We start from the raw sequence: 26,905 nt of genomic DNA, 5'->3' as shown, positions 1-26,905 counted from the left end.
CTTTATCCTTTTCCATCCCACAGTCATTTACATATATCATTATATCAGAATCATTGTAACATGATTTATGACATTTCTAATGCAATTATTTTAAACTTTGTCTATTAAGATGTTTACAATATTTTGTTTTACTTATGAAATAATCAAAGGGTTTTCACTGCAGTTATTCTTGAGAAGATACAAAATATCTTTTTGTGTTTAGCGTCCATCACAATTGTCTAAAAGTCTAATTGGGATTTTAAACTTGTTCAGCAAATCTGTGTATGATGACAAACCTCCATCACTGTTCATTAACTGACTAATACAATGTTATTATCAAACCAAATATTAATAAAAAGAGATTTTACTGCCATGTCAGTTTGATTCGCTCTTTCATCCATTTTCACAGTCAAGATATGAAAGATGTTTTCTTGCATTTCACTTAGAGACTCACATCCATCATCGTTCGTGGCTTTTTCTGTGGATGTTTTGTTGGGGTGTTTGGGTCAGAGTTACACATTTCTCCATCTTTCGCTTCACAAGTATAAGAGTGACTTCACGTGAGTGGATGTTCCTCTCTGAATTATATTTATTACACCTCATTATGACATGCTCAACATGTTCAGGAACATTTCAAACATCACATTTATCTGATATACACTTTGCCATTAAATAAAGGATTTGAATCCAGTATGTCCGAATCTTAATCTTGAAAGAATCACTTCTTCTCTTCTGCATTTTCCTTTGAGAGTCTTCAGCTTAATTGATTTCTGTTTGCTATCTGTGTCCCACTTCTTCTGCTACGATTCCCTCACTGCCGTTCTTCCATTTGGCCTCATCTTTTCCAAACTTTCATTATTTCATTGTCCTTTAATTTCAACTCTCTCTTTGCATCCCATCTGCTATCTCATCACCCTCCACACCAACATCAGCAGCAACCCAACACAACTGTACATTAATTACAACTCTTTGTATTCTCAGCATTATCATAAATATCTCCATCAATAAATCATCTCTTATTGTTTCTTTTGAATTGAAACTATTAAGAGCTGCAATAGAGTCAGAACAAATGAAACTCTCTCAGGCCTTCTTCTATCCATTGAACACTAATATTATAGCTGCTATTTCTGCTGTAAATACAGATAATCTGTCATTCATTATTTTGCATATGACTACATCAAACTCAGGTATGCACACTCTGGATCTTTAGATCATCAGTAAATATTGGCATATAGTTATAATAATTCCTCTTTACATAATCTTGAATCAAATATCCAGTGTTATCTGCATTCCTGTCAGTCCATTCTCTCTTCTGATCTACGAGTCCACATTGGAAATATCCATGGAGGAACATCACACAGTGTTTGTTCATACTCTAACTTATTTAAACCATATTATTTCTGTATTTATACTCCAATCAAATCCTTTACATTTTCGTTGTTGGGTCACCTGTCAAGGAGTCTGAAAAGAGACAAACAACATTTAAAGGTGCAGCAGGTGTTTCGTGCTCTTAAAGGGATAGTTGAGCCAAAATTAAGAATCTGTCATCATTTTCTCAGACTCATGTTGTTCTAAACCCGTATGTCTTTCTTCAGTGGAACACAAATGATCTTATTCAACATTCACTTTCATTAATGGGGAAAGATTCAGTGACTGAGGTCTAACATCTCATTTTGTGTTCCACATGTTAAAGGGGTTTGGTACAACATGAGGGTGAGTAAATGATGACAAACCGTTCACTTTCACTGAACTATCCCTTTAAAGCTTATAAAGTGCAGTGATAATGTGTGAGATGTGTAAATTCAACACCGGCTATTCCTTACAAACCTTCTAATGTGACTGTACTGATGTGTATCTGTGTGTCATTTATTTGACTCATTACAGCCATAAACAGGCGAATATCTCCTCAACATTCATATTAAATCATGTCTCTTACACAAATGATCTCTTCAGTAACTCAATCACTTTGGCTGCTCACCAGTAATTTCAGTGTCAGACCCAAGATCTCAACAAAACTGCAAAGTCTTTGTGACGGATGACTTTGTTTTCTCTGCACAATAATCTGAGATAGGAGAAAGTATTTTAACATCAAAGTAATTACACACTTGTGCTTTAAACAAAGTTCATGAAAATATCATTTTTATTTTGTCTTTAAAGTGGAAATGTCACTGAACATGTTAATTTTAGGACAGCAGATTAGGAATGTGGAAATGAAGCCCTGTGAAACTCTGAGGCTTTACTTGGATTGTTCTGGGAAAAGATTCAAATCTTCCAGAGTGTAAAAACAGTGTCATCTGCTGGTTAGTACGAAATAAACAGCAAAAAACCTGATGATGAAGCACCAATCATACACCTCACTGATGTAGTTTCAATGTTACATGCACAAATAAAAGCCTAACAAGTGTGTGTGTGTGTGTGTGTTGATTTTACCCATTAAAGCATCGCAATAAATGCCAATATGAACCTATATAATTCAATATTATGTAATACTGTAGAATAATGTATAGAAATATTGCTAACAGATCAGAATATGGCAAGTATTTGGGCTGTAATTATTATTATTCTCTATATACTTGTATGACAGGGTATTAGCTTCGATCTGATCAGTATCTTATAAACAGCTCATGCAGTTCAGCGATTATTTAAATGATTTATTCTCTGTGCAATCAATGTGTGAATTATAATAAAAGTTCAGAAATGAATTGACCTGTAACTTTATGCACCGTTGCCTCGTACAAAGGCCATCCGCCTTTAGATTCTTCAATCCACCTCTCCACCAATTAAATATACAGATCTGTCATCAAGTCCGTCTAAGAAATCATTAATATTGAATGTTTTATGTGTGATGTTGGAACAATGCTCCAACTTTCATTATCCGTTTCTTCTTTCCACTCGACAAGGGCGAACATTCTTCATCCGTTGGTCTCTATCCTGAATGCGCGTAATTTGGTGGTCTTTTGATTGCGTTTGAATTTTGGCGCGCCTAATAAAGATTAGCCAATGACGTAACGTATTGAGGTTTTATGCATTTATGCTAAATCATGGCCTGAAATGCAGACTGAAAGTGTTTCTATCATTCTGTATTATAAAAACTATTCAATAATCAGTAAGAATTAAACATACTATGTTCATTATGTAAGTCCTGGTTTAGATCACAGTAATGTCAAATAATATTAAAAAAATAATAATAATATTTGAACCCTACAAAATTATGAAATAAGTAATTTGATGAAAATGATTATATAGGTTTGGTCTTTATTATCATTGCATATGTTTATACAACGAATTTCTGTGGAAGCAATCCAATGTACAGCACATAACAAATACTTTAAAATGCGTTACATTACAATACATTAAAAATCATTATTGCACAGATTATTACATTAACCCCTGCAGTTACAGCATTATCTACATACATGTAATATATGTATATTATGTGTGTGTTTGTGCATACGTGTATGTGTGTACATGTGTATGAGGGAAGCTGGATTGATAGAAGTAGCTATGGCTTCTGCAGCCTGTCCACAGCTCTGGCGGGAAAAGCTGTTCCGTAACCGATTAATCTGTGTTCCTGGGGAGCGGAGGGTGACAAAAAGGGGTTTGCAGGATGTGAGTGATCCTGCTGGATGTTTGTGGCCCATGTGAGAACACGTCTGAATAGATGTCAGACAGATTTGAGAGGGGTGCCGACAATACTTTCATCTTCACAACCCTCTGCATATACAGTGATAATACATGTACATAATGTTTGTACATGCCTTTGGAACAGCACAGATGTGATGATATTATGACTTTTCTTCATTATTATGAAGTAACTGTTTCATTTGTTTTCATGTCTGACATCAGTGACGTCAGTTTTTGCAGCTCTGCCAAGTTTTGTTGAAAGCACCAAAGTTTATTTTATTTTAATGCCAGTGGAGAACCCAGAAATGTGTTTAAATTATATTTGAGGTCCCCAGATATTTATTGGGGTATTTTTGTGTTTGGAGACATATATTAACTGTGTATTATTCTGTATGCATCTGCATATGTAGTGCATGTATTAATGTGTATGTATGTATTTTCTTACATATAGAAATTGATGATATTGATATATGGTTATTGATAATAAAGTTTGTGTAGTATTTGTTTTGTTTTTATGAGCCAGTTAAGATCAGGTAAAATACTCATTAAACATTGTGCTAATTCTAAAATGGGATAGAAATGAAATGAGGATTGTGTAGACTTGTTAAAAGTTCAAACTGTTCAAATAAGAAAAACAAGGAATGAATTAAGGAAACCATAAGCATGTAAAATATATTGTTTAAATACATTTGCATAAATAAATTAAACATATTGGTGAAATATATGGTCATAACATACAATATTATATAAATAATAATCATATACATCGTATTAATATATGTCAATATACTCATTTAACACGGACAATTTCTATATGTTATAAACTTGTATCAACATATATCTGGAGATATATATATGTGATATATTGTCTTATATTTAGCATATATGATGGCGTCACTTGCGATATAGGGACATATATGTCATATATTACATTTATGAAATATGAAGACGGAACTTCATTGAGTGAAATCGAAACATTTGAGACGCGTCTGCTGCGACTGTATTGAAGCATTTCTCCACGAGAAAACATGATCGAGATGTTTCTGTAACAGTATCATGAATCATCTTCAGTGGATTATTTCCTCACAACTGGACAGAGAGATGATCTCCATTATTATTATTATACTGTTTTACTCAGTATGTGCACTCCAAATCAAGTGTGGTAAGAAACCTTTTGTGTGTGTGTGTTAATAATACTGAACAGAGACAGCTCGAAAGAGTTTTTGAAGTTTTGCTGCTTTTAGTCTATATTTATTCCCTTTAATGTCATCAATATGCTGATGTACTTCCAAATGCAGACAACATTAATTTCAGAAGAAATGATAATTTCAAATCATCAGTTTGTCTCTGAGTGTGGCGGCTTTAGATAGAGGTACCCTAAAGATTTAGAAAGTTCTGCTCAACCTCCACGTTAGCATGGATAACCAGGCCACACAGTGAGGTGGGCGGTTATAAAGTTACCGACTACGCCACCCCAGGGCCTCTTTCCCGGGGAAATGCCCTTCACCCCAGAGCAAGGCTCACAGGTTCGCTATAACAGAGTCAGGTATCAGACTTGGAGTATAAAACAATAGAAAACTTTATTTATTTTCGCATCAATGCAAAGTATTAATTTTTATTTAACAACACCAATAAATTGGAAGAATCCACACAAAATAACACACGGACACTCACTTCAGAATTTGGGTGCTGGCTCTCCTTGACAGAAATGACACAGCAATCATACGTGCACTCACATCACACCTCACTGTGAGCACAGCATTCAGGCAAAAGAACCCACCACCACAATCGGGAAGAGACGCTTATCCTTCTGCCACTGGCTGCCCCAATTCTGAAGGAAGAAAGAAATAAGACAAAGTAACACGAAACACACACACACACACACACACGCTAAACCAGTTATATATAAAAACATTAACCACAATGACAAGTAAATCGAAGACACAATTTTAAGAGTTCACCACATCAGTTCGGCTCATCAAATCGAGGTGCCGCGTCCGGTCACCCCGACAACTATTTCTATGACGGACAGAAATGGTCAAAAAGCAGCATTAAACAAAAAGGAAACACGTTCAATGGGCCGCTCTTAGGTTGACCACACATAAGAAATAAACAAGGAAAACTTATCACAGACAAAATATATACATGAATAACATACCCAGCATAATTCAAATCTAAAAGAAAATATAAATTTCACAACAATCAACTCACAGGAAAATCAAAATAATAAAGAAAACAACTTGCAGAAAAGAATGATGACAGTTAGGTGGCTGATCTAATAGTTGGGCGCCACTAAAGGCTTTTAACTCAAATTACCCACGACCCATAATCAACGGTCCAGCTGATTGAGTATTTTGGACGCCATGAACACGAACGATGGAAGAGGGACCAGGCACAGCGCGTCTACACGCCACGTGAGCCGAAACAGAGTTAATGGCGATCGTTTGTAGATTCCATAGAGCAGACAAACTCGTATGGTCCTGTCTCCCTCGAACTAGAATATAAATCACGATGACGAGTCCGATGATGTCGAAAAAGGTAGCAGAAACAAAGCAGACAACAAGAGGAACATCCGCTCAGAGATTTAAATGAAGCCCAGAGCCCACTGTAACATCCCTTGCACGTTGGCCCGCACGTTGGCCCGCACCTTAAATATAAAATATAACACAATATGAATTTGGCCAGCCTAGCTAGTAGCGAACATATGGTTATCAACTCCGTTAAAACATACCTGTGGTGCGATTCAAACGGCACCAAAACTGCCGCGCATTAAGCACCATCCATGAAACAGATCAAATTAAAGGCATCCCACAAAGCTCCTCTGTCCACACTTTAACAAACAAAAACCAATGGAATCCCTGTGAGACAACCCAACGAACAAGCCACGCTACAGTCACTGCCATCAGCTCTTACCTTACAAACATTCACGCGTCCCGCCGGAAACGCGGTGACTCGCTCAATGACGCAGAGAGAACGCATACCCGTAGCGACACCCTTATATGTCACCGAAGGAATGCAATTAAAGGGCACTCCCCCTCACATTAAGTAACCCCGACAGAAGTAAACAGTACTGCTACATGAGGAAAGAACCGGTCGAGACACAACAGTGCTCTGAACAGAAGTGAAGATTTACTATTCAACAGTGTCTTAAAGTCACAACAGATTTTACACACTCACGTGATTTAAGTGAGCTGACTTTCAAAGGATGAGGAGAAAATAGCTTTTGTGTTTTTATTATTTTATGTCAATGTCACTTTATTTCTAAAGCACAACTAAAACAACAGCTGTTGACCAATGTGCTGTACATAGTCAAATAAACTGAATCAAATACATAAACAATCCACAGCAATACACCTCTAGCGCATATGATCACCTCACTGATTAAAAGTGATCACAAACAGATGTTTTAAGTTGGGATTTAAATGGGAAATAGTCGAGGCGGTTCTGATACTCACAGGAAGACTGTTCCAGAGTTTTGGAGCTGCTACTGAAAAGGCTCAGTCCCCTCCAAGTTTGAATCTGGTCCTTGGCACTACTAAAAGTCTCTGAGGATCTCAAAGATCTCCCTGAGCAATGTTCTGACAAGAGATCTGTGAGATAGGATAGCGCCAGACCATTGAGAGATTTAAAGACCATTAATAGAACTTTAAATTCAATTCTATAGTGTTCCTGCAGCCAGTGTACTGATATTAATGTAGGTGTAATGTGTTCCTATTAACTCCAGTTCGGAGTCTGCTGCAATCGAGCATTTGCAGCATTTTCCAATCTTTACCTCCGTTACTTGCGTTACCTCTGAAGAACTAACTTGGATTAAACACTGTAAAATAAATCTGGCAGCTGTGATTGACAGAATAATTATGTTAAAATACAGTTCAAATGTAGTAAACCACTTTACAGAACAACCTGTACATTTCACAGTTTAAAATGGTTGTAATTTACACGCTGGCACTGTAAAAAAAAAAAGAAAGATTCTGAAAGTGTAAAAATCTGTTGTTTACTTTATAAGGTATTTATTAATCACATAGTAACTACAGAAGGGCACAAAACTACTGTATTGTCTTTTCAAATAAATTAAAACATTTTACTGTATATTTTACAGTTAATATTTGTTAATCAATGAACATTTTATTTCTGTAGCATTTTTACAGTATTTTACTGTTACTGTCATTTTTTACAGTGTGCAATGAACTCAAATTGTTGATAAAGTGATAGTTCACCCCAAACTGAACAATCTCTCATCATTTACTCACCAATGTCAAAGAAAGAAAGTGAAACACCTCTGGGACGGCACGAGGGGAGTCAATTATAAGATCAGTTTCATTTCTGGGTGAAATATCCCTTTAAACTTTTATGGAATAATAAAATAATGATGATAAACTGTGGAAACAGACATGATTGTACAATTGTAACAATGTGATTTGATATTGTTCATTGTGTTTTGTCAGTATCTTCATGTTCCTTCCGAACACATGTTTGTTGTGGATCCTGCAGTTGCTGAATCTGACATGGAGAGTCTCAGAACTGCATCCCAAAAATTATCCCATATTACATGACACACAAACACACAATAAATCCTTCTAAAAACATGTACACTTGTAAAGTTACATTTTCTTTCGGACATTTTGTGTGTAAATTGTTTTGAAGCACAGACAATACTTCAGAATGCGGCTGAAGCGACTCGGAAAGGAAGAGTGGGGGAACATTCAGTGGAGGTCTGCTCATATTTCACACACAGTCCAAGAAGATGCAACGAGTTGTGGGATGTTTGTCTTACAGGTCATCTTTAATGAAAAGATGAAGCTTTCAAAACTGTGATGAAATCTGTTCAACTGCTCACTTTAGACATTGTTCTCACTGATATAAAGTCTCTAATGGACATGAATGAACCATCTGTATCTTTTATAAGCTCTGCTGCTGTAACAAACGTTAAATAAACTGTGAACAGTTTCCTGAGATTCCACAGACATTCAACATCAGCTAAAGAGCAAATCAAAGAACAGAGAAGGGAGATGGCAGAGGACATTGCATCAGGTTAACTGCTCAAAAATCAATGAAACATTTTGTGTCATGGCATTTAAATCAGTTAATGTGAGCTAAACATTTGTGTTCATTATTCTATAAAAATGTCCATTTTACAATGAAAATAAGACTCCTGCTCTATCTGTGCTTTGAGAGACCTCCCTAAAGGGACAAGCACAGACATCATTGACGGGGTTTTGCTCATGTCGTCTTTAGCATACATTATTTTTGCCATTTTTTTTTAATTAGAAGAGACCATGTCTGATATATATGAATAGAGTGGCATGTCCTGACATATACACAGGGGGAAACGTGTGTTAAAACAGCACATGGTAACCAGGGCCTTGTTTCCCGTAAGCCTCATATAAGCCCAAGTAGAAAGTAAAATCCTTCTTATGATTCATTTTAGTTTTGTGCCCAGTTTCCCAAAGCAATCATAACATAAGTAGAATTTAAAATGCTCACAGATGAACAAGAGTAGAGTAATAGTGTATTGCTAATCCTACAATACTAAGAGCATCTTAAGCCCATAGACTTATGATGACACCTGCAGGACAATAGTGGAAATGCACTTAATACAGTTAAAGTAATAAAAGATCTCTTCTCTTTTACTCATTCAGTTTAATCTTATGTTTTGTGCTGCTTTATCTTCAGTTAGTTGACTCCATTTCAAGGTCTTCAGCATCACAGGACAGTTAAGCAGCAATTTTTCATTGTCTTGTGATTAGTATTAATATATTTGTTGAATTTGTGCTGGTCAAACTGTTGTTCAATAATTTCTGCTGATGTTTGTCTCTTGTCTTGTGCTATTCCCCTGCTGCCTGCTGAGCTGGGAGAAGAGAAACATTACAAGCTGTTAAACTCTGATATGTTTAATATGTTCTTATGGAGGTCTAATGGGAGGCAAGATCTGGCATTGCTTGCATTGTTGGCTGAATGATCTAACAAAGTGAAAGCCACAGACAACATTTCCAACACAGGCAGAGGAACACGATTTCCATGGATGCACAAAGTTAATATACAAAGTATGAAAGAATCGTTTGTTTGCTTTATTATTTTCCAGTGAACACTCATTTGGTTATTTTAAGTATATGTCAGTGTGGGGTAATTACAGGCTTGATTAGTGATATTAAAGTGTACTTTATTTGTGTTACAAGTACTTTACAAATTAATTGCAAGTGTCTTTGAAACATACAAGTAATAAATCATAAGTGTATTATATTTGAGTAAAAGTAAATGCTCAGTAACACCTTTGGCTTATTCCAAATACTACAAATTGCTTCTCTTCAATATCAAACTGTTATTACTTAGCCAGACTTTATACAATATACTTTAAACATGACATCGTCTTACACAAGACAGTATTTTAAATGTGTTTCCTGCAAACACTGTAAAAGTTTACATGTTCAGTTCACTTCAAAATGAAGGAAACCGATTGCATTATTTCTGCAAAGCAAACTTACTAAAATGAAGTTATATTAACGTTCCTATTTAAGTAATGTCAACTTATTATTAAACTTAATAGTGCATTTCTAGTTATCTTTACTTGCTTGTTTTTTATTAATGACTATAAATGAATTAGTAACCGTACAAATTATTTATTAGTAAGATTACTCTATTAAGTCAATGAACTTCAAATTAATACAATTCGTTCAGTTTACTTCTGAAATAATCTCAACATGAGTTTACTGTGTCACTTTAAGTTGTTACACTTAAAATACTACAATCGGTGTCCACATTCTCTTTAAGTAAACTCAACATCATTTATCTAGTTCAAATAACACACTTAACTGTTTATTTGTGTAATAAACAGCTGAAACTCTTTAAGAACAACACAATAAAAACTATTCCTTTAAAACAATCTGTTCTCAAGACTTCGAGCTCTTGCCGCACTCTGCTGCATGACAACATCATATCTGGACCATAAACACGGTATAGAGCATTTGCAGAACAGACACTGTGCAAACTCAAAAAAACATTTACAAATAAACGAAAAAGAGCCTTTAAACTGTAAAAAATGTCAGTAATTTAAACAGTAAAATACTGTAAAAATGCTACAGAAATAAAATGTTCATTGATTATCAAATATTAACTGTGAAATATACAGTCAAATGTTTTCATATATTTTAAAAGACAATACAGTAGTTTTACAATAAAATTATGTAAAAATGTAATTATTTAAATGTAAAAAGATTTTCCTGTATAATTAATGGTAAAAAGAACGAGAGCACATGTAATTTTTTACAGTAAATTATTCTCTTATTGTCCCTGTAATAAGCGCTTTGGATAAAACAACAGAAGCTTTTGCAATATTGAATTTCAGTCAATCACTTCAATTGAAAAGAAAGATGCAATGAAAGTAAACGGTGACTGAGAATGTCAGTCTCTAATGTTCTGCCGTATATTTCCTTTTGTGTTTCACAGAATAAAAATGTGTAAGGTTCAGAACAACATGAGGGTGTGTGTATGATGACAGCATTTGACTTTTATCAATGAGTGAACTCTTCAAATCTGTCAAATTTACACCAACTTTAAATGATCCTGTAATTAGTTCTTATAAATCCATTTATGAATGCAAAAGTGTGAAGCTGTTTTTTCTAGAATTGTCTGTTAAGTATTAAGATTTATATACTGTAGAAAAATCACAAGAATTCTGTATTTGTAAATGTTTATTTAGTATAAATAAAACAATGAGTATCTGAATGTGCCGTGTGTTTAATAAAGAGTTCATATATAGACTCATTTATTCATTTGAAGTATTTGGGATTTTAAAATCATTATTTTTATTATTGAATCTGATAGTAAATAAGTTCAATCACATCACAGTGAGACACAAAGTACTGTCATTGTATTGAATTCAATCAGTTTCATTGATGAAATTATTTCTAGAAAGAGTTTGGAGTTGTGTTGATGTGAGATACAGTGAGTATATTTCACTCATCCAGTTGTGTGTGTGTGTCTCTGATGATCCATTTCACACACACACACTGAGGAATCAGAATAAACTCTAAATCCAGCATAGAGGGGTCGAGTGAATGTGGTGATGAGTGTGTGTAAGTGTGTGAGTGTGTGTGTGTCAGAGACGCTGTAGAAGGACAGAGTGCCGGCCGGACAGTCCACATACACTCCTACTCTCTTACAGTCGTGTGAAGGGGGACGTATGTCAGTGCTGTTTTTATTGTGACAGACAGTGAATGTGTTATTAAAGCAGTACAGACTCCAGGAGTTTACATTGAATCCAAACCAACAGTCAACACTCTTTCCTTTCCTGCTGATTTCTTTATATGACACTGATATACCAGCGGCATCTCCACTCCATTGAGTCTCCCAGTAACAGCGTCCAGTCAGACTCTCTCTACACAGAACCTGATGATACTCATCAAATCTCTCTGGATGATCAGGATATGACTGACGCTCTCTCACATGTGTCACCTTCCTGTTCCCCTCAGACAGAATGAGTCCAGTGTGTACTGTGTTTGAATCCAGTGTGAGATAACAGACATCTGAACACAAGAAGAGAAAAGACACTTAAAACACAAAAATCACTAAACCAGTGTGTGTGTGTGTGTGTGTGTGTGCACATTCTGGGTCATGTATGTGTCTTAAGGTCCAGACCCAAGGGGGCTGGGTGATTTCAGGGAGAAGTAGAGGAGACATTGCGCTATTCATAGAGGCGAAGAGGTCCTCTTCTGCCCTAAGATCTCACCCAAACTTGTTCAAAGTGGAAAAAGCCCGGCATTTAAAAAGGTCTCGATAACCTCAGGAGAAAGCCCTGTGTCCCTCAGTTGTTACCCTTAGGGGCCAAACATGAAAGAATCCACAATTTGGGGCAGGGATGAAATATTGCCCTGTGCCTGAGATAGAAGATCCTTCCTGTTCGGAATCGCCCAAGGCGAGCCGTCGAGGGAAGAGATTAGCTCCGAGAACCAAGCCCTGTTCGGCCAGCGTGGTGCTATCAGTAAGAGGCAAAAACCCTTGCTGGCGAACTCTGGGCAACTACTACCTTAGGGTGGAGTTCTTAACTCCCCTGTTGGTATTTTCTGTCTGGACCGTAAATCTGCTCCCATATACGGGCATCCAGGGATATAACTGACCTGAATGACAGGAGCTTGCCCTGGGCCCTAAGGAGAACCCGACGTGTCAGAAATACAGCTGACAAGAACATGGGTCTCATTGATGATTTATGTAAGAAGCTACCGCTGTATTGTCCACCCGCACCAAGACATGGCAGCCTCAGGAGGAGGTATTTCAGGGCCAGAAATATAGACATCAACCCGAGACAGTGACTGTGACAACCGAGCTGACGACCCTCCTATCCCCTTAAACTGGACGACCACTTAAGGCCGCTACCCCGCCCGTCAGGGAGGCGTCTGTCGTTAGCAGCCTGCGACAACAAGACGCACCTAGAGTGGGACCCAAGGCAGAAAACCGGGGTCTGAACCACATAGAAAGGGAACGAAACCTGAGGCGCGTAACCCTTTTTAGCCTAGGGGTTTTGGCCCTTGGAAGAAATCCCCTGGCTTTTGGTCACAACAAAAACGGTCTCATGAGCAGAAGGTCCAGAGGGATCACCGTGGACGCGGTCGCCCTGAGACCTGGAAATCATTGATACTGATAACAGTGCAACCTTGACCTAGCCTGACTTTGCTCAGGGTGATCTGAATGGACTCAATCCTAGCGGGAGACAGTTGTGCCCGCATTGTGATTGAACTCCATACGATGCCCCGATAGACAGTGTTCTAGGTGGGAGAGAGGACGCTTTACTTGGCGTTGAGCCTCAACCCCAGAGAAACAGATGAGCTAAGACGATGTCCCTGTGCTGAACTGCCAGTTCCTGGAACTGCGCTAGGATCAGCCAGTCGTCTACATAATTCAGAATGCAGATGCCCCGGAGTCACAAGGAGCCAGCGCTACATCATGCATTGTGAATGTGCGGGTAAAAAGGGCTAAGCCGAGTGAAAGAACCTGACCCTGGAAGACTTCGCCCCCGGAAGCGAACCTCAGGAACTTTCCATGTTGTGGAAGAACTTCTAAATGAAGTATAGAAGTGCGTCATAAGATCGATGGTGACCAGCCAAACGAGTTGTAGGGCTTGAGACACGACCGTCTTGACAGGCATCATCTTGGACTTTAACACCCACGGGCAGTTCAAGCTTTAAGATCTAAGCCAGACGCCACCCCTCGCCCTCCATGGGAAACGGGAAGTATTTAGTGTAATAACCTAACTCTCTCTCTGGAAGGGGAACACATACCATGGCCCCTTTAACCCTCTGGGGTCGGCAAACGCGCCGGTGCGTTTTGCTGTTTTTTTTCCACATAGCAGCAACATAGACTTAAAATACTCCGTCATTTATGGTCATATAAATAAAATCAATACATGATTATAAATTATAGAGGGTCTTCTTTTTTTGTGTAGACTCATATGTAATATGATATAAAAATAATATGAATGTTAGATTATATTTTAACGTGTTTATGCTGCCTCGTTATCATCAACAAAGCTTGTGCTTGCAAATATGTGTTCAGGTGTAAATGAGTAAAATGCACTTTAAATATGCCCATATTAGAAATTCAGCATATTATAATGATTTCTGAAGTAAAATGAGTTCACACAATGTTTTTAACTGTATTTTGGATCAAATAAATCCAGTCTTTGTGAGCAGAAGAGACTTCTGTTAACGGTAGTGTAGGTCTAAAATTAAGTAAAGTTTTATGTAAAGAAAATATATAGTCAGATTACTTCTTTTAACTTAAAACTTGATTTTGATCATTAAGTCTCCTCACATTAATTCTCTCTCTGTCACATTCCTCACTGATAGGCCCAGAGGAGTGGTCTTTGTGTCACATCAATGTGAATCAAATCAATATTCATGATAGTTCACGCCTCCATGCATATTGCCATTCAACACTAAAATTGTCATACAAAAGTTAAATGACTATATTGTTTTGTATGAATGAGTGATCAGGATGATTTTCACATCATTTTGTAGCAAAAACTCTAGGCTACAAGATCCAGTTCTCCAAAGTCTTGTGGACATATGTTTAGTATGTGTTATATGGCCTTATTTCAGTGACTTAAAATTTTTGTTTTTTCAAAAACCATGCATAAACATTATTTTCTCAAAAATACAAACATGTACACACATGTTGCTCACATATTATTGTAGCCCAGTTTGTGCTGAATACAGTGTTATCAGACTTTAGCCATTAATATGTTTTTAAGCAACTGAAAAAAGCACAAATTTCAAGGCATGTCAAAATACCCTCAGACCCCAGAGGGTTAACCAGGAGACTGAGTTTTTTTTTTTTTTTTTTACACATAAAAAAGAAATCCGGTTTACGGTAGTGAGAACACGCCGTTGAAACACGGAAAAGCGGTGAGAGAATTAAATCCTGACGCCCTTATAAGACCCACAGAAAAGAATATATCTGGCAGAAGTTTCCACGCTGCCAGGATCTCTGAGATGGGTATTATATTTGAACACTTCCTGTTGAGGGGTTGTCGAGTGTTTCGCGTCCTGAATGAAATGCAGGAACAGCGAAAACACCCAATTTTGACGGAAGCCTCTGCAACCCGAAACACCAAGAGGTGGCGGGAATGGAGGGGCTTCGAGGGGGTACCGGGAGGGGTGAAGTGAAGCACGCACCCCGTCCTGGGGGGAGCTACCCCCTAATCTAGGCGCAAGACCGTCAGGGTTTTCTCTTACTAGAAATTATAGTCCTGAGGTCTTGCTTCGGGGGCTGGCGAGGGAGGCGAGACTGTCCCCAATCCCTGGGAGGAGGAGCACGACTCGCCACGCTTTGCTTTTGAGCCTCCCTTCAGACAGGACCAAGGCGGGTCTGAGGCTTGCTCATCAAGCGCAGAACCCACACTCAGGTCGTCCAGGAGGTCAGCCTGGTATGCCTGTAAAACAGCATAGTGTGCAGAGCAGCACCAGCCTGACTTGCTGCTTGATAAGCCCTTCCCACTAAAGTGGAGGTTGTGCTACAAGGCTTTGAGGGGAGAGAGGGCTTCTTAAGTGACGATGCCAAGCCCGGCGAGAGATAGCCCGCAAGCGTCTCTTCGACCGGCGGCATCACTGAATACCCCCGTGCCTCAGCACCCACGATAGTCGAATATAATGACGTCGAGGGTATGTGAACACGGGAAGAAAATATCTATATATATATATATATATTTTTTTTTAGGGGTTCCTCCATGAGCGAAAATGCTCTTCATGGAGGTTATCAAAGAAGGGAAGGGACTCATGAGGCGTTTCCTTTCTTAGACTGGAAGATAAAATCTATCCCCTAATTTGGAGGGTTTGGGGTCTCTTTTTCACGTGGCCAGTACAATCTGGCAACCAGACGAGTAACAACATCGAGCAATTCCTCCATAGATTTTTTATCACGGACGGAAAGCTCGGAGGCGGGAAGAGAATCGCGATCCTCCTCATGATCCGAAGAAGCGTCGGAACGCGCTTCGAGAACATGTGAAGGACCAGCTAGGTTTGGGGAGAGAGTGAGAGAAAGGGATCAACCCGTCTCTTGCTCCTCAGCCAAATCCATGCAAGAGCCCCACGAACGATCTTTTTTTCTTTTTTTTTTTCGTGAGTGCTGACTCCGGAAGCAAGCGTAGGCGAAGCCGAGCTACAAAGCAAATCGCAGTGCTCGCGACCCGCCCTGCTGCAATGCGAGAGCAGCGTGCTCTTACTCCCAAACAAACAGAGCAAAACGTATGCAGTGTTTGCGGCTTTCAGTCATTCTCTCTCTCTCTCTCTCTCTCTCTTTTTTTTTTTTTTAGAAATATATATATATATATATAATATTTTCTAAAAAGAAGAGGAAAGAAAAGGTTCACTGCACACTGTCTAACCACAATTCTAACTCCTACAGAGGAAAGAAAGTTTTGACAGGGTTTGTAAAACACACAGAAACAGAATCGCTCTGAAAAAAGAGTTTCTGACGACACCTGGTGACGTATCCATTTATAGCCTGGCCTCAGGTGCATCTAATGATTACATCAGCCGAGGCTATAAATTCCAGTCAATGTTCATTGACGTGTTTCACACATTATTCAGCTCGGTCACAACTAGGGTTGTTCCCCATAGCACTTAGCAGCGCAGCATCATAGTGAAGCTTTTTGTAAAGGGAACACAACAATCACTAAACCAGTGTGTGTGTGTGTGTGTGTGTGTGTATGTGTGTGTGATAGTGATTGTGTGTGTGTATGTGTGTGTGATAGTGAGTGTGTGTGTGTTTGTGTGTGTTTGTGTGTGTGTGTGTGTGATAGTGAGTGTGTGTATGTGTGTCTGTGTGTGTGTGATTGAATCCAGTGTGAGATCACAGACATCTGAACACAAGAAGAGAAAAAACACTTAAAACACAACAATCACTAAACCTGTGTGTGTGTGTGTGTGTGTGTGTGTGTGTGTGTGTGATAGTGAGCGTGTATTTATCACTTTGTGGGTACCAAATGTCCCCATAAGGATAGTAAAACCTGAATTTTTTTACCTTTTGGGGACATTTTGTCGGTCCCCATGAGGAAAACAGCTTATAAATCATACTAAATTATGTTTTTGGAAAATGTAAAAATGCAGAAAGTTTTCTGTGAGGGTTAGGTTTAGGGGTAGGGTTAGGGTTAGGGGATAGAATATAAAGTTTGTACAGTATAAAAACCATTATGTCTATGGAAAGTCCCCATAAAACATGGAAACACAACATGTGTGTGGGTGTGTGTGTGTGAATCCAGTGTGAGATCACAGACATCTGAACACAAGAAGAGAAAAAACACTTATAACACAACAATCACTAAACCAGTGTGTGTGTGAGTGTGAGTGTGTGAGTATGTGTGTGTGTGTGTGAGTGTGTGTGTGTGAGTGTGCAAGTGTGAGTGTGTGTGTGTGTGTGTGTATGTGTGCAAGTGTGAGTGTGTGTGTGTGTGTGTGTGCAAGTGAGAGTGTGTGTGCAAGTGTGTGTGTGTGTGAGTGTGCAAGTGTTTGTGTGTGCAAGTGTGTGTGTGTGTGTGTGTGTGCAAGTGTGAGTGTGTATGTGAATGTGTGAGTGTGTGTGTGTGTGTATAAGTGTGAGTGTGTGTATGTGTGTAAGTGTGAGTGTGTATGTGTGTGTGTGCAAGTGAGAGTGTGTGTGTGTGTGTGCGCAAGTGTGTGTGTGTGTGAGTGTGCAAGTGTTTGTGTGTGCAAGTGCAAGTGTGTGTGTGTGTATGCGTGTGCAAGTGTGAGTGTGTATGTGTGTGCAAGTGTGAGTGTGTGTGAGTGTGCAAGTGTGTGTGAGTGTGTGTGTAGACCTACATTTGTGTAGTCCTGCTGTAATCCTGAACTCTCCTCCATGATCCACACTATAAAAACACAAACACACACAAATGATGACATCACATTCAGCTCACCTGAAACTTACTTCAAAGTGATTTTATCTGAAATAACACACAGAGAATGTCTCTCTCTCTCTCTCTCTCTCCTCTCATGAATTAATATTTATAATAATATAAATAAATAAATTTATATTTATTAGATTTATTGGCATGATTAAAAAAAAGAGGCTGTAAAACCATCAAATTTTTTTTTTATCAACTAGTTGAAACTTTCAGAAAAGACTCTAATAAAGACACACAGGACTGTTATTTAGTTTTCCTGGAACTGAATGTGTTAACACTAACAACAAAACAAATATGTGATTAATCGTGATTCAATATTTCAATCCACTGACAGTCTTACAACACATGAGGGGTGTGAGGGGTCCAGGAACTGAGTTTGACACCCCTGCAATACACACACACACAACATCCCACCAACAATAAACTCAAGTGCTTTCACACTGCACTTAACCCTGCGTTATTGTCTTTTAACCCCGCTTTAACCTCCAGTAAAGTAACGTTTCACACTTGTAACTCTGAAAGGTGATTAGCAACACTTTTAATCCTGGGTTATGAAACGGCTCCAGATCAGTGTTAGCGCCGCTTTTAAAAGTGCAGCAGTAAGTTTTTATCTGGCTCTTATTCGTCCCAATAGTACCAGTGGTTTTGGACTTTATACTGACACCACAGACTGATCACTGACTGAACACCCCCCCTGTGAAAAATCCTATATTAATGTGATTGTACATCATTTTAAACATATTTGTGTGCTATTGTGTTTATTTGTAACACTTTTTAAATGAGCTTAATACAGTGACAGAGCACAACACAAGCAAATGTGCTACAGTATCACTGTTCATTTCCTGTATGCTAATGCACTTTATAAACCCTATTTAGTACTTTACAAATAAAACATATTATTAGTATTAAACATATTGTAGTCTTGCTGTTGTGCTGCACTTAAGCAAATAATAAATATTATACAATGAAAATAAGCTCATCGTAACATTTCATATAAACACAATCCGTTTGCATCTAAATATATTATCCTCCACAGATTTCATGGGACGATGCAACAAACTTTCCAAACAGAATAACTGAGAACCATTAATGGTGCCAAACCCAAAATGTCCAAAATACTCTCACACTGCAGATTTCAGCAGTGAAATAAATGTACTATAAGATACTGTCCAAAGCATTAACCAACAGATTCAAACTTTACATATCTAAATGAATTCACGCTGACCAGTCATATTGTATTCCTAAGCGCACAATATTTGATCATTTGTTTTGAATACATGATCTGATTTCTTTTGCCAGAGACAATAATCTTAATGTAGGATTTTTATATTTGGACCAAGAAAAAGCTTTTGATGGTGTAAATAAATGTTCAGGGTCCGACATGTCTTTGTGGTGAGATGAGCCTGTGCCGTGCCTTTAAATGAAGTGTCCATTCAATGTAAAATGAGGAAATCACGATTTATCAAATGTATCTGATGACGTCATCATTAAACTGATTTGGATTTTAGAAAAGTAAAAAAAAAAAAATTATATTCATGCAATACTGTGAATAAGAATGTCTATGGTGTGAAAATCATCTATTATTAAACTGGGGTATATCGTGAAACTGTTAAACCGTTACATCCCTACTGGAGATGCTGCAACTATTACAGAAACCATCTTCAACATCATTACAGCAGAGAAATGCAGACCTGCAGACACTCTTGCATCATTTACCAGTGATGCTGCTTCTGTTATGATCCGTAAGATTTGAACATGTCACTTTTATTTGAATAGCAGTTTTGATATAGAATTGATTTTTACTGTCAAGGCAAGAAAACTGAATTAAGAGACTAAAAGACCTTTTCCCTGAATCACTGTCACTGTCCACTGTGTTCCCCATCGAATACAAAGGGAAAGTCTTACCCAACCAAATACTGCAAAACCATTTCAACAATATTTTGGTTATTTCAAGCAAGCAGCACCTTTTTTTGCCAATGTGTGAACAGCTTGTAACACAACTTATAAAATGAGTCCTTCACAGACTTCCTAGTTTGCCTATTAAAGCCTGTAGACTGATTTTCATGTGAAGGGAGCGGGTCGCTTTTGCCGGGAAAATCACAAATATGTGCCGTTTATGTGCGCTCCCGAGAGCCTCAGTGCTTCTCTTCCACTATTCAACAGTGACAACAAACTGCAACACTAGACAACATTATCTTAGAGATGAATCCAGCAAACGTCCCAGCACAACACCGACTCCAACACAAACTCTGAGTAAGCCAAAAAACATTGATCTACTGAATCCCGTCTGGCTAGGCGGGAATGTGATCGTGGTCGAGTGAAAACTAGAGTGAAAATCGGCAGGGCATTTGATTCCTGGATGGACCTTCGTTTGGTTTTGGGGATCAAAACTGACCCTGAATTGGTGTTTTTTTTATTGGACAGGTAATCTTACATAACTGCAAAGCATGTGACATATTGAGCCATAAGGATTGATCTGTGTCATTTTAGCTAAACTACAATAACACATGAAATGAATGCTAGAAAATGTTCAAGATAATGCAAAAAGACACATTCATTAGTGTGACGTAACTTGGTTATACAGAAAATATATATAATCTATTATTATAAAACAATAGCGCATCGATATATCAAAATGTCAGTTGTGATGAATCACATCAATACTGAATTGTGTCAACATATTTATAATGTACAGTCTATTTTATAAACAGCTGCTGTCATCATCCACCACATTTAGCTAACAGCTATTGATAAAGCTGGCTAGCTAGCTAACACCGACATCGGCTATCGTATAAATGCAGTCAATGTATCATGCAAAGAAAAGTGATTATTGAAACTACAGTCTCACATAGTCAGACCGATATCCACACTTTGTTTTAGCCCTGTTCCAGCACTGGAGACTCAAATATAATATACAGTCTCAAAGTTTGTAGTAAAACAATCATAACTGTGTCATTTTAATTATGCTACCTCATCTGTCAGCATGATGCCAGTGAATCACATTCAGTCTCTTACGTTACGTCATTGTTTTGGTAAATGCTCGCTCGCTCTCCTCCCTATGGAGTGTGTGCGTGATCACGAGCAACAGGTAGCTGCTGCAGTTCACTTCATGGCCACAGGTGTCATTAATAACAAGGGTTTCTGAATCTTACATACTGCACCTTGTGAGAAATATAAATTGTACATGCTGTCTTTAGTTTGACATCTAACTATGAATGTATGTGTGCGAATCACAGAATCACACCACACACACGAAGAGTCCATGACCTTCATAGATGTTGTTAGTTTTAATTGTCTTATCCTCTTTCAGAATGTTTTGCACTCCAACCAGCACATACTCTTTTCCTTAGCTAAATATCTCAGTCAGACATAACAAATATCCAGGACTGCTTGACCTCATATGATTACCGTTCCCATGCTATTCCGGTCAACATTTATTGTCCTTGGCTGTCTCGCAAGTCTTGCTATCACTATACTATTGGCTGTTGGTTGTTCTTTGTAATATGAAAGGTATAAATATTATGGTTGCCGTAATAAACTTTGAGTAGATTGAATAGAAACAACCGTGTGTTGTCGTTCTTTCTTCTCCCCTCATGAAGTCTCCAGATACGCAGACTCCCGACTGCACTTACCTGGGCATGCACAGAAAGGGACCGAAGAATTCTTGATGGTAGAAGTGTTGTGTGCTAAACTACAACAAGATCCAAGTTTCATTCCTAACACTTCTTTAATAAAATTTGCCCTTTGTCACCCTTTCTGTATTTAGGGGACTGCCCTCAAGTCATCAACTAAAGTCCAAAAGCACTGTAAAGGACAGGTGGGAATCTTGGATATGAGTTGGGGTTTATGATGATTTAGTGATTATGTCCCGAGACAGCTGGGATAGTCTCCAGTACATGTGACGCTGAATATGACAGTTGGCTTTAGAAGATGGATGGATTTAGTGATCAGTAACCCTAATAATAATGTTCTTAATAGAGGGTGATTTGTTGGGGATTAGAACTTTATGATTGCAAACACTTTTAAATAAGATTCAGGTGGGGTGGTTTTTTAAGAAGTGTTTTTTTCTAAATCAAAACCATGAATAATTTTGTTTTTCCCTTTTCATGAGTAGGTTCTGAATTCCCTTGAATGCCCCCCAGAGTGAGTTATGTCCACACAAAAAATATCAAAAGAGTGCAAAATCTGTTAGAATGAGGTCACGTGACACTTCAGAGTGTAGACGAGTAATATACTGAATTCTTGATTTGTCATTTTAAAACATTTATAGATACAAATATATTCAAAAATACTGTATATACTAAGCATATAAACAAATGGGTTTTGTCTACTGTACTGTATATGTTTTACTTACTCTTTTATACATAGCTATATAAATAGTCAGAAATCATCAATACGGTCTGTCTGTAAACTGTGTGTGTGTGTGTTTGGTGGTTTTCTTAGGTTATACACTAGTAGTTACGAAGGTATTATGCTATAAATGTGGTTTATGAGGACATCTCTAGTGTCCTTGTAATTCAAACATACATAATATATAATTTTTTTTAAATGTAAATATCCCAAATGTTTCTGTGAGGGTTAGGTTTAGGGGATAGAATATATATTATAAAAATCATTGTGTTTATGGAGAGTCCACATAATGATAGGACTACCAATGTTTGTGACTGTGTGTGTTTAAGGTTTAATATATGTACGTCTCTGATGTCTGTTTTAAATCTTTTCATCTGGAAAGCAACATCTACTAAACATCTTAAATATCAGATTTACAACATTCTAGATCATAAATGTCTCAAAGACATCTGCTGAATGTCTTACTGACATTCGAGACAATATTTGTCATTTTATAGACATATTGCAGATGAGCAAACAATGTAAAATAGATGTTGTTAAGATGTAAACACACATCAAATAGACGTCTGGTTGATGTACGTGTGCTATCAGAGATAGCACACGTACAGTATAGAAATCATTATGTCTATGGAGAGTCCTCATTATGATAGGAGTACCAACATATGTGTGTGTGTGTGTGTGTGTGTGTGTGTGTGTGTGTGTGTGTGTGTGAGTGTGTGTGTGTGTGTGTGAGTGTGTGACAAACACATTGTCACCTAATGTAAACAAAGATGGCTGGACTGGAATGATTGCATTTCCCTGTTGTGTTAACTGCATATAGGTGAGCTGTTGTCCGTTATCGTGATGTTTTGCGACAATTTGGCTGTCTGTTTCAATGAGCGTACTGTGTGCTTGAAAAGACTATTGAGTTGCTGTTTGAGTTACTTGTGATTGACAACAGAACGATCACCTAATGTAAACAGACATGGCTGCGAGGAACATTGATCCCAATTTTGTATTGACTGTTTGCATACGAACTGTAAACTTTTATAGTAGTAATTTTGTGACCATTTGGATGTCTATGTCATAAAAGAATCATACCATGTGCTTGAAAAGACTGTATGAGCTTCAGTTTGTGTGAATATGAATTACAGGCACTTGGGCAGAGCAGTTTAGTGTTGGCATGAAAACAGATTTGAATCTGACAGCACTAATGTGTGACGCTACTCTAAGGGTGCCAGTCATAAACCATCACAAATATGCAGCAGTAAATGTGAAAGGGTTAAGTGACAGATGCTTAAAGATTGTTCTTTTTAATTGTTTTCCTAAAATGAGTAAAAATAATATTCTATATAAAATATAATGATTACAAAAAGTCCTCATTCTAATGAAACATTAAAAATATATGTCTTCTGTGTGTATTTGTTAAGGATTTAAATTTTTTAAAAGGAATAAATACAGGTGCTGTTTCAGTGAATTTACAGACCATTTAATAAATTCAAGACCAATTAGGGCCTGGGTTTAAGGGGTTAATATGGGTATAAACAGGGTTTTACAGCTCAACATACTTAAGTTTGTCCAGTGTGCAGTTTGGATCATTGTGTCTTTCAGAGAGCAGCTTGATTCCTGATTCTCCTGGGTGATTGTAGCTCAGATCCAGCTCTTTCAGGCATGAGAGATTTGATCTCAGAGCTGATGCCACAGAACAACAGCCTTCCTCTGTCACCATACAGCCAGATAATCTACAAACACACATACATAACAGTCAGATAATCTAAAAACGTGCATATAACCAGTCAAATAATCTACAAATGCACATCAACAGTCAGATAACCTACAAACACACATCAGCATTTACCAGCAGCCATATTAACCTGTAGCTCAAGACTGGTTGCCACTGAAGCTAAGCAAGTTTTAGCCTGGTCAGTACCTGGATGAGAGACCTCCTGGGTAAGACTAAGTTTGCGACTGGAAGAGATATTAGGGAGTCAAGTCAAGTCAAGTTTATTTGTATAGCGCCTTTCACAACACACATCGTTTCAAAGCAGCTTTACAAAAGATCAGCATTAACAGACGATAAAACTTATGTCTATAAAGTCGATGAATCATCATTGTGCAATTTAGATAAAATATGATTCTTTTCGTGTTTAAAAATAATTAAATAATAATTGTATTAATAACCCCAGTGAGCAAGCTGTAGTCGACTGTGGCAAGTAACACAAAACTCCATAAGATGTTGATTAATGGAGAAAAATAACCTTGGGAGAATCCAGACTCACTGTGGGGGCCAGTTCTCCTCTGGCTAACACTATGAATGTAATGTAAATATTACTTGTGTATAGTTAAAATCATGGTTTAAAATGATTAAACTAAGTAAGTGTAACCCGGATGATCCAGGCTACCAGTAGATGAGTTGAGAGATATGTAAAAAGATGGGAAAATTAAGAAAAATAGAATAAGAGAGAAAAACGAGTGCTTTAGAAGAAAAAGTGTTTCGTCCAATAATGGATCTTGCTGCATTGATTGACACTCCAATGAGCCAATGGTAGCAGCGTCCTGAGACTGCGCGGGCCACACTGCTGCTGTCAAAAACATAGAGAGAGCGAGCGAGTCAGACGAAGCAGATGCACCCTGAGTGATCTTCAGATACTCCACATTAAAAAGTAGATATTGAGGAAAAGAAATTTGAATGCAATCAAAAGATTACATTTCTGAGTGAAAGTGATAACTTTGAAGAGCTGGCCGAAGTGAGAAGAAGACAAGGCAGAGAATCGAGAATAAAACCGATGTAGATACACGGAGCGCCAAAAAGCACCGCGAATTATCTTCTTGTAAAATAAGATGTGAAATTCTTGCCTTGGTGAGTTGTTTTTTGTATATTGACTTGACATTTTACAAGAAAACTGTTGCAGACTCAGCGGCAAATCAGTAGTGTGACATTAGCGTTCATATAGGCCGCTTATGCATCGTGTGTGAGCTAGTGTTATTTTGCACGTTGGGCTAAAGTTAATCACATGTGAAGATGCAAACGAGTCAATGAAGAGTGATAATGTTGTGTGCAAGTGTCAAGATATTGAGTTAATACACTGTTTGAAGTGTATACATGATATTTGTTGATGAAAGTGTTTGAATGGAAGATTAATTATTGTTCTGCCTTGTGTTTTTGCAAGGCTGGGTTTTTTTGTTGTATGTGTGTTTCTTCCGAGAAATTGTGATCACCATCCTGGATATGTGCAACGCATATGAGCTGTATGTAAAGGCTGAGCCACCCACGGAGACCATTTGATTGAACTTTGATCTTGAACTCATCGAAACTGGTATGAGAAACCTTTTCCTTTTTGTTTCTGGACAAATGGGACTGAAACTTTGTTTTTGCATATTTTTCCTCGAGCCTTGAACGGAGAGACATCGATTCTGAACTGAACGATTCTAAAGAGTCAACAACTCTTTTGATCTGAGTCATTTGACTCTGAACTGATACTAACTGAATCAATTCAGCTGAATTTTGAACATTTGATTCATTTGGCTGAAAAGACTGTTACATTTTGAAGGGAAAGAGTGATTTGAGTTATTAAGTTTGCAATCTGTTGTTTTGAGAACATTGTTTATTGTTTTCTTTACATTTTATTGGGTCATAACCAAACTGAGCCTGAGTTTCCAAGAAGTTTTATTTTATTATTTCATTTTCATACAAAGTATATGACAATTGTTGTCAATTGAGTTGATTTGTTTGAGTCAGTGAGTCCAACTTCCTGAAGAGAGTTGATTATAAGCATTATCATAAGCATTATCATACATTTTATGTTTTCAAATTACAGTATTGAGATTTACATGCTCAAGACAAATTAAGAATTGAGTTCAACCAGTACTGCAAGGACTTCTACCAGACTTCTACCAGTAAACAAAGCTCTTGGTTTTCACCTACCTGCTGTGTTGTTTCCCTTTCTCCAGTAGCCGCTCCTTATCTTCTGATCAGTTGGCCCATATCAACCTTATACAATTGTAATACATAAGACCTGGCACGTGTGCCTCGTTACAACTTTGGCGAGCCAGCCAGGAGAGAGGGCACAGCAGCGACTGAGGTGAATAATCATCGATACAAGTGTGTACAGAGAATCTGACAAAAATGGATGTTGTGGAACGGGAAGGCGTTAATGTGGAAAATGCAGTAATCGTTAGTGGCATAACACTGACTGAATTGGATCAAGCACTAGAGACATGCCTCTTGAGATTTGGCTCCATACGACACAATCTACTGATTGACGATCCACAATCTGAGTTTCATCGTAATGCAGTAGTGGAGTTCACGCACAGTTCAGCCATGTGCGGTCTTGAGCCCCAGCTGCCTCTAACCTTAGTGAGCCCTACTGATGCAGACACTGTGTTCCATGTGCGCGCTCTGGTTACAGTTTACTCCCCCACCACTAGTAGCGCCACCGCTGAGTGCTTGGAGAAACTACAAGCAATAGCAAGCACCAATGGGGAAACCCTACGAGATGTTCTCCAACGAGAATTGATGAAGGTTAGTGGAGTGAAAGCTCAAGTTGATGTGTCACGTAGAGCAGGACCTGGGCAAGACCG

At 38.0% G+C, this 26,905-nt stretch overlaps 2 protein-coding genes across 3 annotated transcripts in view; both read right to left on the bottom strand.

Annotated features, from left to right (window-relative positions):
• Positions 1 to 26,905, bottom strand: part of LOC127650290 (NACHT, LRR and PYD domains-containing protein 3-like) — a 201,274-nt gene that overhangs the window by 140,972 nt on the left and 33,397 nt on the right. The window lies entirely within an intron of this gene.
• The window catches only part of LOC127650299 (NACHT, LRR and PYD domains-containing protein 3-like), a 47,288-nt gene continuing 31,196 nt past the window's right edge, over positions 10,814 to 26,905 (bottom strand). The window contains 3 exon segments of the mRNA XM_052135627.1: positions 10,814 to 12,125; positions 17,913 to 17,959; positions 23,893 to 24,066. Of these exon segments, the coding sequence (XP_051991587.1) occupies positions 11,560 to 12,125; positions 17,913 to 17,959; positions 23,893 to 24,066 (787 nt within the window). The 3' untranslated portion in view covers positions 10,814 to 11,559.

Source organism: Xyrauchen texanus, chromosome 10 (genome assembly GCF_025860055.1).
Source record: "Xyrauchen texanus isolate HMW12.3.18 chromosome 10, RBS_HiC_50CHRs, whole genome shotgun sequence".
Lineage (NCBI taxonomy): Eukaryota > Metazoa > Chordata > Actinopteri > Cypriniformes > Catostomidae > Xyrauchen > Xyrauchen texanus.
Note: the sequence above shows the minus strand (reverse complement) of the source record. Positions and strands in the feature narration are given on the sequence as shown.